This window comes from Ranitomeya imitator, chromosome 7 (assembly GCF_032444005.1).
Source record: "Ranitomeya imitator isolate aRanImi1 chromosome 7, aRanImi1.pri, whole genome shotgun sequence".
NCBI classification, from domain to species: Eukaryota; Metazoa; Chordata; class Amphibia; order Anura; family Dendrobatidae; genus Ranitomeya; species Ranitomeya imitator.
In genome coordinates, this window is record NC_091288.1 from 42972593 (window position 1) to 42988322 (window position 15730).

Consider the following 15730-nt stretch of genomic DNA (forward strand, 5'->3'; position numbering starts at 1 on the left):
GCACAATACATCTCGGTTGAAGTAATAACACAATTCTGACTCCATGCTGGCTGCTTTTATAATGTGTTATATAATTATCTGTTGCATTTGTATCAGTTTATTGCCGAAATGCGAGAAAGTGAGGAACCTGTTCCTGTCTCGTGACATGAAGCTGTTACATAAGGAAATATGTTTTAGGAAATTTGTGCCAGTGTCCATTTTTCTTGTACCGCTGTGCGCAGTTCACAGGCTGCGTAAGTTTCTTGTAATAAGCAATGTTAAGTTCAAAAGGGCAGTGGAAGGAACACTGAAGAAGCCTTGAGGGTTTGCTTGGTGGCTCATGGAGGTCACTCTCCGAACTCAAAGGGCAAGTTGCCATGAAGCAGGAGGGACTGTCTGAGAAAATGATCCCATTGTCATGCTCTTTTCTGATCTTCGTTTCCAATCCTTCTCCTCCAAGCATATAATGAAGCCAGACTATGTGACGACAGGCATTGTGCCTGACTGGGGAGACTTCATTGAAATTAAGGACGAAGATCAGATTCAAGGGCTTCGTCAGGCTTGTCAACTAGCCCGTCATATTTTACTGACGGCTGGAAGAACTTTAAAGGTAACGGGGTATAAGCATCGAGGGTTCAAATAGAAATCCGATCTTTATAGAATTATAGAATGTGATCACAAAATATTGCAACAGTTAATAAATATCAATGTGATGTCCTATTAATGGTGGAGATTATACATACAATTATAGCTACAGTAGAAATCCGACCCCCAATGGCGCCATTTGTACTGCTAGCACACCAAATTTACAGGAAGTCGATTTAATGGTGCCCAAACCATTGGCCGCATGAATCATAGATTGGTTGCACAATGGCAACCAGGTATATACTTATCTGAAACACGCTGATGTTTTAAGGGAAAACATAGTTTAAATCCCCCGGTCGCATAATGAAACCTCTGCTCCACTCATACAGAACCGTGGGATGCATTGATGTGACCTTCAGCAATCAGCAGAGGGGTAGCAGTCTTTACTAAAGGGGAGAACTTTTAATTTTGGTGTAACCCCTTTCGTATTCCATAATGTTTCACAATCCTTTTGCCACTAGGTGGCACTGTTCTGATGTCACTATACAAAATCTTTTAGCGTATGCCTAAATTGGTTTGTTATGACATCACGCTGTTTTTCACTCTTTTATTCTTTACAATAAAGTTATATACATTGAAAGATAGCAGAACAAGGATGATCATTTAAAGGGGTTCTCCAGTTACAACAAATGATCACCTACTTTACACAGAATAGATGATAACTTGCTGATCAGTGTGGGTCCGACTGCTGGGGGCTGCACCGATCGGTACATCAGGGAATTTTTTATCCCCATTACAAGATGACTTGGCAGGTGAAACACTTGAACGTCGCTCCATTCATTTCCTATTGGACTGCTAGAAAAAAAACAATCACTATACTCAGCAGGCCAATAAGGAATGAATGGAGCAGCAGTAGAGCATGCACACTGTTGCCCCATAGGGAATTAATGGAGCGGTGGTCAAGCATGTGCACTGCCGTCCCATAGGAAATAAATGGAGGGTTGAGCATGTGCACTGTCACCCCATAAGGAATGAATAGAGCAGTGATCAAGCAATTTGCACTGCCATACTATAGTGTATTAATGGAGTGGCAGCTGAGCATGTCCCCTGCCGCCCTATAGGGAATAAATGGAGTGGCAGATGCACATTGTGGCCCGATAGGGAATGAATGGAATCTTGTTTGATCATGCGCACTGCTGCCTCATAGGGAATGAATGGAGTGGTGGTTGAGCATGTGCACTGTTGTCCCATAGGGAATGAGTGGAATGGTGGTTAAGCATGTGCACTGCCACCCTATAGTGAATGAATGGAGTTGCAGTTAGGCATGCCCACTGTCGCCCCATAGGAAATGAATGGAATGATGGTTGAGCATGTGCACTGTTACTCCATATTGAATTAACAGAGCGGCGGTTGAGCATACGCACTATCGTGCCATAGTGAATGAATGGAGCAATGATCAAGCATGCGCACAGCCGTTCCATAGGGAATAAATGAAGCGGCGGCAGAGCATGTGTACTGCTGCTCCATAGGGAATGAATGCAGTGGTGGTTGTGCATACACACTGTGGCCCCATAGTGAATAAATGGAATGGTGGTTGAGCCTGCACACTGATGCCCCATAGGGAATTAATGGCGTGATGGTCGATCATATGCATTGCCGCCCCATAGGGAATGAATGGAGTGACGCATGGGCATGCATACTGGTGCTCCATTCTAACAGACAAAAGTGCCCAATTCTGCCAACCGGTGCAAGTCCTCTTTGGTAGACCCCCACTGATCAGCAACTTATCATCTATCCTGTGGATAGATAATAACTTCTTTTAAGCAGACAATCCCTTTAAGGAACTTAAAAGCATCCATGCCAGTTTTGATATGTTTTAAAATATATTTTTTTCCAGAGAACCTTACAATTGATACATTGTATCTGCTCCCTTATATTTCCCTATTTCAGGTTGGCATGACAACTGAGGAAATAGATACATTTGTTCATCACAATATCATCACTCGGAATGCGTATCCATCCCCATTAGGTTATGGAGGATTCCCGAAATCTGTGTGCACTTCAGTGAACAATGTGGTCTGCCATGGAATTCCAGATAGGTATTTATTCCTTTAAATTATTCAGAGTGCTTTCCTACAATCCGTTTATAGTATTAGTAGATAATAATGTAAAATGCGGCCATCACTACAAATCTGCTTTATTTGCATTGGCCACCCTGAAGATGGCCGTACTCATTAGACGGAACTGAACGTTTAGATGTACCCTCAAATTTCGGCAAGTCCAATTCACCATCGGAAATATATGAGGTTATCCTAAACTTCCCGCTGTTGCAGATGTTGGCCGAGCTGAGAGGCTCATTGTCCAACCAGCGAAAGGAACGCTGCTGCTTGTGATGGGCTGCAGTGGTCATTTGGTGCGAGTTTCAAGCCACATGACTGCCAAAACCTATCACATGCTGCAGAGGTCCTGTGGCTGGTTGAACAGCACAGACAGCACTTTTCAGATCTCTAAGTGGAATCCGCTGGATCCAGGAAGGTGATATCAGTATAATTAAATGTATATTTTTTATCTTTACAGAATCCAACCCCCAGGTAAAGCACCATTTATTCTCTTTAATATCAGAAGAAATTTCCCTTCTGAACATAAGCAATACATGCTCTCATGGACTAGCAGAGATGCTAAAATAGATCCGTCACCAAATTTTACATTACAAATAGCATATGTTATTATATCGATCTCTTACACCTGAGGAAGCTGGTGTACTTACTTTGAAAATCACTGTCAGAATGACTGTATCCTCCTGATAAAAAAAGCTGTATCTGAACTCTAATACAAAGCTTATCTTACTGTCAGTAGGTGAAAGTTTCAAAAAGGGTTATACAACCATTCTTACATGGAATTTCAAAGTAAGTACACCAGCCTCATCATATCTAAGAGATCTATTTAAAGGTGTATCAACAACATTTTTATTTAATAAACTGTCCTAATTGCCTATGTAATGATGTGTAAGTGAATTACTATACTTTCCGATTGCCGTCCTCTCTGGTTTACAGCGTGGTTCCGGCCCACATGGGCGCTCTTCTTCTTTCCCGGCTCACATAGTGACTATTGTATTGGGCAGAGCTATTTTCTGTGATGTAAGCCAACAGAACCTCAGGACGAGGCTCCATAGACTTACACAGAGAAAGCGACTTCTATGTCACCCCAGGGTGAGCTGCTTAATCTGTCTGCAGGTCACACGGGCAAGAAGAGCACCGCAGTGATGCTGGAAACGGGAGAGGACGGCAATTTGTGAGTATAGTAATACAGTTACACATCATTACATAGGTAGTTAAAACCACTCATAAAATAAAAAAAATTGTTGGGACATCTTCTTTAACAATCTATGAAGGTTTTATTGGAAAATCTGGTGACAGATCCACTTTATTGTGAAGCTGTGTATTTATGACAGCTAAGTACATTGGATATAAAACAGAAAAGAACCCTTAGGGATTAATTATCTGGAAATATATAGAGTATTATTTGCACAGAGAAGTAAAACAATTGGATATGTGTATATTACACCAGAGACAAACCCTGGAAAGAACTTTCTTTCACAGGGGAAAAATTATATTACATGGTGGACATTCAAATGAAAGAGAATCTTGTCAAAAGGGCTGGGCTTCTCACTGTAGTTTTGCTAAACTACAGTTTTATCTGCAGCTGCTCCTCTTCCTGATGAGCTCCTGCTCTCTGGTCCTCCATATTTCATGCACTCTGGCTTTCCCAGTCCCACCATTTATCGACAGCTTCCTGCTTTTGCACAGTATAGGCAGAAAGCTGTCAATCAATGGTGCAGGTGAGGATAGACGTCTCATCATTGAGAGGACTAGCAGAGCTGCTGCAGATAAAACTGTAATTTTATTAATACTACAGTAAAAAGCCCAGCAATGACATAAAGCTGAAATCAGGGTCTCTATTCCATTGCTATGCTGCTGGGGAAACATAAACTTGGTGTCAGATTCCCTATAAAGGGGTTGTCTAGTGAAGACACCTCATAAAAGAATACTCTGCTAACCAATCCCCTGCTTAGTCCCCAGCTGGTCTCTATTTTCTGATGCAGTGACCTGACACATAAATATGTGACATCATAGGGAAGTCTTAAATGGAGGCATTAAATGGGTTGTCCGCTACTAGGACATCCCCTTCTTAAACTAAAATAATAAAAGCCTAAGCTCGCCTCCTGTGCTGGCTCCGTTCCCGCGATGTCGGCACTCTCCCTCCCTGGGGTCGTGATGCGGTGTTGTGATTTGTGACCCCGGCGTCCAATCAGCACTGGCATCACTGTCCCCGCCTTCGGACAATTCGCTCATGAAAAAGAAGTCCGGACTGCAGCTCATCCCAGACTTCCTCTTCATGTTCTGTTTGTCCGAAGATGGAGACACTGACACCAGCGCTGATTGGGCGCCGGGCATCATGTGTCATTCCACCGCATCACAGCCTCGGGATCGCGAGTGCCAACATGGCACGGGAGGTGAGTACAGGCTTTATTATTTTATCGGGGCCGAACATTTAGTTTAAGGAGGAGTTTTCCTAGTAGTTTACAACCCCTTTAATAGGGGTGATGAACAGTGATTGTCTTCATTGTATGACCCTATTAGGACTTTTATGTTTTTCTTTTCCATTGCCTATAAAGTGTCACACTTGGTTAAATAAGACCCTCCACCAAATTTTTCAAGTTGATCTGGACACACGATGTAATAGTAGCAGCAGAGTTGAATAAAATAGTTAGGGTTTTTTTTTATTTATTTTTTGTGAGAGGCCGGAGACCAAATATTTGGTCGAGTTCATCCTAAAGGTGTTGGAAGGGGTTGTGGTCCCGGGCTCTGTGTGTACGATCATTCGCTTCCTCTTCCACCAAAACTCCTCATCTGCCTTCATGGACCTTGCTTTGTGCACTGAAGCACAGTCACGGGGAATAGAATAGAGCCTTCCCCAAACCATTTCCACAAGTTTAAAACCTACAATGGCCTAAAATGTCTTATGTTGAAGAATTAAGATTTCCTTTCACTGGAGCTAAAGGGCCAATGCCGATCTCTGAAAAACAGCCTCATAGCATTATCCTTTCTCCACCAAATTGAATGAGTAAGATTTGTGCCCCAATACTTTTTTCCTTGTAGTGCACTTTTGGTTTTGATAGCATTTTAGTAGTATTTTAAAAAAACAATGAAAAAGACAACATCACCAGGGTTTTTTTTAAAAATTGAAAAAGTGTGGATTTATTAGCACCACAAGCCCGAGAAGGGTTCGTTGTTGAGCCAAAATGTGGCACACCGCGATGGTAACATATCCACACTCTTTGAATTTTTCAAGGACCCTATTTGTTTATTATGCTTTTTTTTATATGCATTGCTTATGTAGCGCTGTCATATTCTACAGTGCTTTACAGACATTACCGTCACTGTCCCCATTGAGGCTCACATTCTACATTCCCTATCAGGATGTCTTTGGAATGTGGGAAGAAACCGGAGAACCCTGAGGAAACCCAAGCAAACATGGGGAGAACATACAAACTCTGTGCTGTTGTCTTTTTCATATTTTTTAAATTACTTTTAAGGAGTTGCTCCACCCTTATGGCGGCGTGACACCAGATGAAGGGGAGTGCGGTCTCCATTATATGATAGTATTGTAGTGGCACTTTCTTTTATATTGCTACTAATGATAATCAATCTTGAAACCGAAGGTAACGTTTCTTTCTTTCTCTTTACAGCCGACCTCTTGAGGATGGAGATATTATTAACATAGACGTCACAGTGAGTCACATATTAAGTCCTTCTTCTTCTCACCTTCTGCAATTTTTAGCCAACGTAGTGATCCCAATCCCATTTTACAAAATTTTTCCCATCTCTCAAGCTACGAAGGAACTATAAGCGTCACTGTGCCTTGCCATTGGAAGTAATTTATGTTTGCAACTCTCCGTGGCCGAAACTTGTAATTCCCCACCACCAACTACATAACGTCAGGTTGTCTCAGGCTCCATGGAAGGCAATAAGTAAAAATTCACTGCGGAATATGAAATGCGAACGCGCTTCCTGAGACTCCTTTGTCGGTGCGGATAATAACACTCCACCGCTCTTCTTCTTTTGTACAGATGACAATACAAATCTGTTCGAAAAACGATATTTTCATTTAGAAAATCCCCGGACACTCGAATGTTTTAGTTGATGTTGTTTACTTGTTGCGCGGCTGTTTTTTTTTGCTTTCTCTCTGCTGTTTTTTTTTTTAACCCTGGGTTTACTCTAAGAAGGACCCGGGCTTGACATGAATTTAAGGCTGGAATCAGATGAACTGAGATCAGTGCAGGCCTAAGTGAAATGTCAGCCCAATCCCGCTATGTGTCATGTTTTTGAGAAGGTGTAATTGTTATTGATCCTCGGTGTAGTTAATGCAGAGCGCTGCAGTACTGAGCAGCTGCTGAAGATAGATATGTATGAGATGAGCCAACGTGGGGGGAAAGGCAGCATTTTTCTTTCACTCTAGCGAGATTGATCTTCCTCTTCCTGCTGATTTGGAGTAGGGCCTGTCATTATCTTACTCTGTCATTAGAGGCTACATTGGCCTGTGTATGTCAGTCTATTTGGACAGCAACTCTTTTTGCTAGCAGTGTTCCCTACATTTATTAAAATCCCCGAAGATAGTGTTGTATTCCATTTGTAGCAGAAGAACCTTTAACCCTTTTGCTGCAGAACATGCTGCGTGTTTATACGTCGCCCCCATGGTTAATGATTTGGAGGCCACTGAGTGATTTAACACATGACAATGAATTTTTGCAAAAGGTTCTTTTTTTTTTCTATTTTTTTTTACAAGAAAGCGGAAAAAATACAATAGAGAATCGAGTGTTTGTGGTTGATTGGGACTTATTGTTTCCATCGATGCCAGCGCACAGCTAAACAAAACTTTCGGGAAAACTAGACGTTATCCAAGTCTTGTATCATGATGTATGCGCGTAGATATCACATACGCTATCATATTCGTAAGCCCGACTATGGATTATGAATGCAGTTATTCTAAAATTACCCCATTGTTTTTATTTATAGCGAAGGCCAGATAATGAAAAAAAGAGGAACGAGACAAAAGGGGGCTATCAAGGTGTAGTACACAGTCAAAGCTGGGTGACAAAATGGGTGATAGGAATACTCTTACTTGTAGTAGCCAGTCGATTCAGGTCCAGAAAAAGCATGTTGGTCTTTGTAGACCTTTATAATTGAAATCTAGAGCCCTGGAGACTTCTCGTATAGTTATTATCTTTAAAGAGGACTTGTAACTTGCTCAAAACAATTGAGTACATTGTTTAAATCCCCGTGCTCCCCTGATTCTGTCACTCTTTTCTTTTTTGCGATTCGTCGCTCCATTGCCAAGATATTCACATTTGTTGCTTTTGGAGCACGGCGTGTGAAATCTCTGCTTGCAGTCCAACTGTGCGTTTCTTCAGAGTCTTCTCTGGGGGCGTGCGCTTTCACTCCTTCCTTACAGATGCTGCCAATCACAGCTCAGCAGCTGATGTAGTAGTCTTAGATTCTGCCATGCTGTGATTGATAGCATTTGAGAGAGAGCGGTAAAAATACACGTTCCTAGAGAAGACTTCGAAGAAACACCCAGTTGGAAAACAAGCAGAGATTTCACATACAGCGCTCCAAAAGGAACAAATTTGATTATCTCTACAGTGGAGTGATGCATCCAAAATGGGAAAGAGCAGCAGACTCAGGAGTGCATGGATTTTTATAAGTTATTTAGCTCAATTATTTTGAGCAAGTGACCTGTCCTATTTATATTCTGCTTTATGCATTTATGGTTTGGCTTTATTGTTTTGTAAGCCCAATTGACGATAAAATGGACGATCTGCCCATTTCTGTTTACTATTTATGCATGTGATCAACGTGGTTTTTATTATGTCTGATGAAGACCCTGTTCCAAGGTTAAAACACATAACGCCTCAATAGAATTGTGAAATTCTGCCTTGTATTTTCCCCTGGGGAGAGATGGCACACACCATGATGTTGGAGGCACACAGAGAGTACATACAGTTAGGTCCATATATATTTGGACAGAGACAACATTTTTCTAATTTTGGTTATAGACATCACCACAATGAATTTTAAACAAAACAATTCAGATGCAGTTGAAGTTCAGACTTTTAGCTTTCATTTGAGGGTATCCACATTAAAATTGAATGAAGGGTTTAGGAGTTTCAGCTCCTTAACATGTGCCACCCTGTTTTTAAAGGGACCAAAAGTAATTGGACAGATTCAATAATTTTAGATAAAATGTTCATTTCCAGTACTTGGTTGAAAACCCTTTGTTGGCAATGACTGCCTGAAGTCTTGAACACAAGGACATCACCAGACGCTGTGTTTCCTCCTTTTTGATGCTCTGCCAGGCCTTCACTGCGGTGGTTTTCAGTTGCTGTTTGTTTGTGGGCCTTTCTGTCTGAAGTTTAGTCTTTAACAAGTGAAATGCTTGCTCAATTGGGTTGAGATCAGGTGACTGACTTGGCCATTCAAGAATATTCCACTTCTTTGCTTTAATAAACTCCTGGGTTGCTTTGGCTTTATGTTTTGGGTCATTGTCCATCTGTAGTATGAAACGAAGACCAATCAGTTTGGCTGCATTTGGCTGGATCTGAGCACACAGTATGGGGGCTCTGAATACCTCAGAATTCATTCGGCTGCTTCTGTCCTGTGTCACATCATCAATAAACACTAGTGACCCAGTGCCACTGGCAGCCATGCATGCCCAAGCCATCACACTGCCTCCTCTGTGTTTTACAGATGATGTGGTATGCTTTGGATCATGAGCTGTACCATGCCTTCCCCATACTTTTCTCTTTCCATCATTCTGGTAGAGGTTGATCTTGGTTTCATCTGTCCAAGGAATGTTCTTCCAGAACTGTGCTGGCTTTTTTAGATGTTTTTTAGCAAAGTCCAGTCTAGCCTTTTTATTCTTGATGCTTATGAGTGGCTTGCACCATGCAGTGAACCCTCTGTATTTACTTTCATGCAGTCTTCTCTTTATGGTAGATTTGGATATTGATACGCCGACCTCCTGGAGAGTGTTGGTCACTTGGTTGGCTGTTGTGAAGGGGTTTCTCTTCACCATGGAGATTATTCTGCGATCATCCACCATTGTTCTCTTCCGTGGGCGCCCAGGTCTTTTTGCATTGATGAGTTCACCAGTGTTTTCTTTCTTTCTCAGGATGTACCAAACTGTAGATTTTGCCACTCCTAATATTGTAGCAATTTCTCGGATGGGATTTTTCTGTTTTCGCAGCTTAAGGATGGCTTGTTTCACCTGCATGGAGAGCTCTTTTGACCTCATGTTTACTTCACAGCAAAACCTTCCAAATGCAAGCACCACGCCGCAAATCAACTCCAGGCCTTTTATCTGCTTAATTGAGAATGACATAACGAAGGGATTGCCCACACGTGTCCATGAAATAGCTTTGGAATCAATTGTCCAATTACTTTTGGTCCCTTTAAAAAAACAGGATGGCACATGTTAAGGAGCTGAAACTCCTAAACCCTTCATCTAATTTTAATGTGGATACCCTCAAATGAAAGCTGAAAGTCTGATCTTCAACTGCATCTGAATTGTTTTGTTTAAAATTCATTGTGGTAATGTCTATAACCAAAATTAGAAAAATGTTGTCTCTGTCCAAATATATATGGACCTAACTGTATGTGTCCACCCTTACTCTTAAGCTAGGTAACCTCACATAGCATTAACGTCTCGTGACAGAATATCTAAAAAGCTGGTGGTCTCATTCCATATTTGTTCGAGCAAAGGTAAGGAAGGACGCATCTCTATGGGACAGTATATTTCCATAGGCAACATATTTCAAATATATACAACCCAATTCCCTTTTTCAATCTTAGGGTTGGTTATGTGCTCATACAAGTAGTGTTTTTTTGTATGTGTGTGCTAAGCTAAATTTCCTTGTATCTAGAAAAGTCACAACTCGTAAATGAAGGAATTTTACTAATCATAAAAAAAGATTATAATGTCTGTTTTATTGATCCTTAACCCCTCTGTGACCTTGGACGTACTATCCCGTCGAGGTGCCCTGGGCCTATCTGACCCTTGACGGGATAGTACGTCCTGCCCTTTAATGCGATACCGCGACTTAAGTCGCGGTGATCGCATTAAAATTCCGACGCCATCTCACCTGGGGGGAGATGGCCTCGGCATCCAGGGCATTGTCGCCGCCCACCCGCCCTCTCGATCGCTGTGATTGGCTGTTCAATTCTGAACAGCCAATCACAGCCATTCTCATTGTTTCAGCCAATCGGAGCGGCTGAAACAATGAGGTCACAGGCTAGGATCGAGTACCGATGTACTCGATCCTAGGTCCGGTGCCTGGCAACGCCAGGCACCGGCAAGAACACCCCGGATTGGCGCGATCGCCGATCGCATCGATCACGCCAATCGCAGGGCACCGCGCGGTATTACCGCGCTGTGCCCTGCCGGAACCTGCGTGGATCGGTGCTCTAATAGCACCGATCCTAGGATAGGACACAGTGCAGGCCCAGCAGGGCCTGCAGGAGCCGATTGGCGCGATCGATGTCATCGTCGATCGCGCCAATCACAGGGCGCAGCGGCGATCACTCTGTGACCGCTCTGTGCCCTGCAGGTGACCTGGCTGTGACCTGCCTAGGATGGCGCGAACAGATCCGATCCTAGGCAGGTCACAGCCAGGTCACCAGGAAAGCTCTGATTGGTGGGATCGATGTTATGGTCGATCCCACCAATGACAGGTCACAGCAGCAGCATGACCGCTCTGTGACCTGTCTGTGTCACCTGCCTGACCTGTGTATGACCGCTCTGCAGGGTCCTCATTCTAGCTGAGGATTCCTACAGAGCGGTCATACTGCTGGATCTCCCTGCTGGATTTTGTGCCTGGATCTCCCTGCCGTGCTGGGTATTGTGGTGCCACAGCAGCCTGTAGCACCACAATCCCTGCTAAAGAAAGAAGACAACTAAACGTAAGTTTTATCCCTGATCCCTGCCCAATCCCCGTTCATCCACCCCAATCCCCGTTCATCCACCCCAATCCCCGTTCATCCACCCCAATCCCCCCTTCCCCCTCTTTTTACCCCCTCCACCCCCATTTGTGCCGCCTCCGTGCGCACATTTAGTAGCCGCCGAGCGTTGATTGGTGACGCAGTTCACCGATCAACGCTCGCGCTCGCTTTTTTTCCCTCGCCCCCGTTGCGCCAACTCCGTACACACATTCCGCAGCCGCCAAAGTTTGATAAGTGACGCAGTTCACTTATCAGAGTTTGTGCCTGCCGTTTTCCTTTTTTTTTTTTCACCCCCCTTTTGCGCCACCTGACTACAACCGTACGTTTTGATCACTGATCCCTGCCCAATCCCCACTTCCACCCCCATCTCCCTTCCCCCTCTTTTTACCCCCCTTTGCACCTCCTTCCGTGCGCCCATTTAACAGCCGCCGAACGTTGATTGGTGACGTAGTTCACCGATCAACGCTCGCGCTCGCTTTTTTCCCTCACCCCCGTTGCGCCAACTCCGTACACACATTCCGCAGCCGCCAAAGTTTGATAAGTGACGCAGTTCACTTATCAGAGTTTGTGCCTGCCGTTTTCCTTTTTTTTTTTTCATCCCCCTTTTGCGCCACCTGACTACAACCGTACGTTTTGATCACTGATCCCTGCCCAATCCCCACTTCCACCCCCATCTCCCTTCCCCCTCTTTTTACCCCCCTTTGCACCTCCTTCCGTGCGCCCATTTAACAGCCGCCGAACGTTGATTGGTGACGCAGTTCACCGATCAACGCTCGCGCTCGCTTTTTTTCCCTCACCCCCGTTGCGCCAACTCCGTACACACATTCCGCAGCCGCCAAAGTTTGATAAGTGACGCAGTTCACTTATCAGAGTTTGTGCCTGCCGTTTTCCTTTTTTTTTTTTTCACCCCCCTTTTGCGCCACCTGACTACAACCGTACGTTTTGATCACTGATCCCTGCCCAATCCCCACTTCCACCCCCATCTCCCTTCCCCCTCTTTTTACCCCCCTTTGCACCTCCTTCCGTGCGCCCATTTAACAGCCGCCGAACGTTGATTGGTGACGCAGTTCACCGATCAACGCTCGCGCTCGCTTTTTTTCCCTCACCCCCGTTGCGCCAACTCCGTACACACATTCCGCAGCCGCCAAAGTTTGATAAGTGACGCAGTTCACTTATCAGAGTTTGTGCCTGCCGTTTTCCTTTTTTTTTTTTTTCACCCCCCTTTTGCGCCACCTGACTACAACCGTACGTTTTGATCACTGATCCCTGCCCAATCCCCACTTCCACCCCCATCTCCCTTCCCCCTCTTTTTACCCCCCTTTGCACCTCCTTCCGTGCGCCCATTTAACAGCCGCCGAGCGTTGATTGGTGACGCAGTTCACCGATCAACTCTCGCGCTCGCTTTTTTCCCTTCAGCCTTTTTGCGCAACCTCCGTACACACATCCCGCAGCCGCCAAACTTTGATAAGTGACGCAGTTCTCTTATCAGAGTTTGTGCCTGCCTTTTTTTTTTTTACAGGTTTTTCTTCTCCTTTTAGCATTTTCTTTTCAGATAAGTTTGCACAAATCACTATCCCCCCACACATACACATACAGTTATCAATAAAGTGCACCCAATCACCATATTCACACAAAAATGTCCCGCTCGTCCCGTTCGTCCCAACAGCGCTATTCATTGGAGGAGGCATATGCTTTCCTTGCCTCCGACACTGATAGCGAGGGAGAGGATCCCACTTTTCTTCACTTTTCTGATTCTTCATCCTCTTCCTCCTCCTCCTCCTCTTCCTCCTCCTCCTCCTCTTCCTCCTCGGGTCCTGCGGAACCACCACGCAGACGCCCCAGGACAGAAGATGAGGCAGCCCCCACCACTCCTGAACCAGCGCTCCCCACTGCGGAACCCACATGGACCTCGCCCCCCGAAAATTACGAGCCACTGATTCCTGATTTTGTGGCAGAATCAGGAATCAAGTTTGACACCACGGGCCTCACAGAAACAGACTTTTTCAAAGTCTTTTTCTCTGAGGATTTTATTAACCTCATGGTGGAGCAAACTAATTTGTATGCTCGTCAATTTTTGGAGCAAAACCCCGGTACATCATTTTCCAACTGGTCTCCTGTAGACGCAGTTGAAATGATGCAGTTTTGGGGCCTGGTCCTCCACATGGGGATCGTGAAGAAGCCAGAAATGCGGCAATATTGGAGTGTAGATGTTTTATATAACACTCCAGTATTCCGAATGGCCATGGTTCGGAGACGTTTTGAGGCCATCCATAAATTCCTGCATTATTCCGATAATGCACAGTGTCCCGCACGAGATGACCCCAACTTTGACCGTCTGTTCAAAGTTCGGCCGGTCATCGAACACTTCAACAAAAAGTTTTCTGAAGTGTACGTGCCCAAAAGGGACATCTGCGTGGATGAGTCCTTGGTCCATTTTAAGGGGCGGCTCGGATTCCGTCAATACCTGCCCAACAAAAGGGCCAGGTACGGAATCAAACTCTACAAGCTGTGTGAGAGTGCCTCAGGGTACATCCACAGGTTTAGAGTGTATGAAGGGAAGGACAGCAGGATTGAACCCCCTGAGTGTCCTCCTGTCCTGGGAGTGAGTGGGAAGATCGTGTGGGATTTGGTGCACCCACTGCTGGATAAAGGTTATCACCTCTATACTGATAACTTTTATACCAGCATCCCACTCTACAAATCCCTCTCTGCGCGAGGTACCGCAGCCTGCGGTACTGTGCGCAAAAATCAGAGAGGCCTCCCAAAGACGCTACTTCGGCAGATGCTCAGAAAAGGTGAGAGCAAGGCCCAATGTAGCGACCACCTGCTGGTGGTCAAGTACAAGGACAAGAGGGATGTCCTTCTCTTGACCACCATACATGGTGATGGCAGAGCCCTCAGCACTGTACGGGGTACCTCTACACAGGTCTGCAAACCGGACTGTGTACTGGGCTACAACAAAAGCATGGGGGGGGTTGATCTCTCTGATCAACTCCTCCAACCATACAGTGCTTTGAGAAAGGCCAAGGTGTGGTACAAAAAGTTGGCCGTCCACATCGTACAAATGGCAATGCTCAACGCTTTCCTGCTGTTACGATGTGCACGCCACACCGATACGTCGTACCTTCAGTTCCAGGAGGTAGTAGTTAAGGCCCTGATATTTGGTACTCCGGAAGGAGAGGGCCCCAGTACTTCCGGAACTGAAGGTGCTCGTATCGTACCAGGCCAGCATTTTCCGGGGGTGGTCCCGCCAACCGGCAGAAAAGGTAAGCCGCAAAAAAGGTGCCGAGTGTGTTACAAAAGGGGAATACGCAAGGACACCATTTATCAATGCGACACCTGCCCCGAAAAACCTGGCCTGTGTATGAAGGATTGCTTCAGATTGTACCACACCTCCATGCACTACTAATTTACTTTACAAGAAAGCGTACATTAGTTCCAAAAAGGGGGCACATCTAGATAAGTTCCTTGGGGGGGGGTCTAGGTTCCAAAATGATGTCACTTGTGGGTTTTTTTTACTGTTTAGGCACATCAGGGGCTCTGCAAACGGAACATGACGACCGCAGACAATTTCTGCATTCCAAAACGTCACAACTTCCCTTTCGAGCCCCAACGTGTGCCTAAACAGTTTTTTCCCACATATGGCGTACCAGCGTAATCAGGACAATTTGGACAACAACTTTTGATGTCCAATTTCTCCTGTTACCTTTGGGAAAATTAAAAATTGGGGACTAAAATATCATTTTTGTGGGAAAAAATAGGATTTTTTATTTTCACGCCTGGGCATTATAAACTTTAGTGAAGCACGTGGGGGTTCAAATTTCTCACCAAACACCTAGATAAGTTCCTTAGGGGGTACAGTTTCCAAAATGGGGTCACTTGTGGGGGGTTTCTACTGTTTAGTCACATCAGGGGCTCTGCAAATGGAACATGATGCCAGCAGAACATTCCATCAAAGTCTGCATTCCAAAACGTCACTACTTCCCTTTCGAGCCCCAACGTGTGCCCAAACAGTAGTTCCTCCCCACATATGGGGTATCAGCGTACTCAGGACAAATTGGACAACAACTTTTGGGGTCCAATTTCTCCTGGTACCCTTGGGAAAATTA

The 15730-nt window shown here is 44.8% G+C and overlaps 1 protein-coding gene across 3 annotated transcripts in view; it reads left to right on the plus strand.

Moving 5' to 3' along the window:
- METAP1D (methionyl aminopeptidase type 1D, mitochondrial) overlaps positions 1 to 15730 on the plus strand; it is a 244591-nt gene that overhangs the window by 120625 nt on the left and 108236 nt on the right. For all 3 annotated transcript variants that reach the window (XM_069733143.1, XM_069733142.1, XM_069733144.1), the window contains 3 exons: positions 440 to 589; positions 2515 to 2663; positions 6314 to 6356. In XM_069733143.1, the coding sequence (XP_069589244.1) occupies positions 440 to 589; positions 2515 to 2663; positions 6314 to 6356 (342 nt within the window). The remainder of the gene's footprint in view (positions 1 to 439; positions 590 to 2514; positions 2664 to 6313; positions 6357 to 15730) is intronic.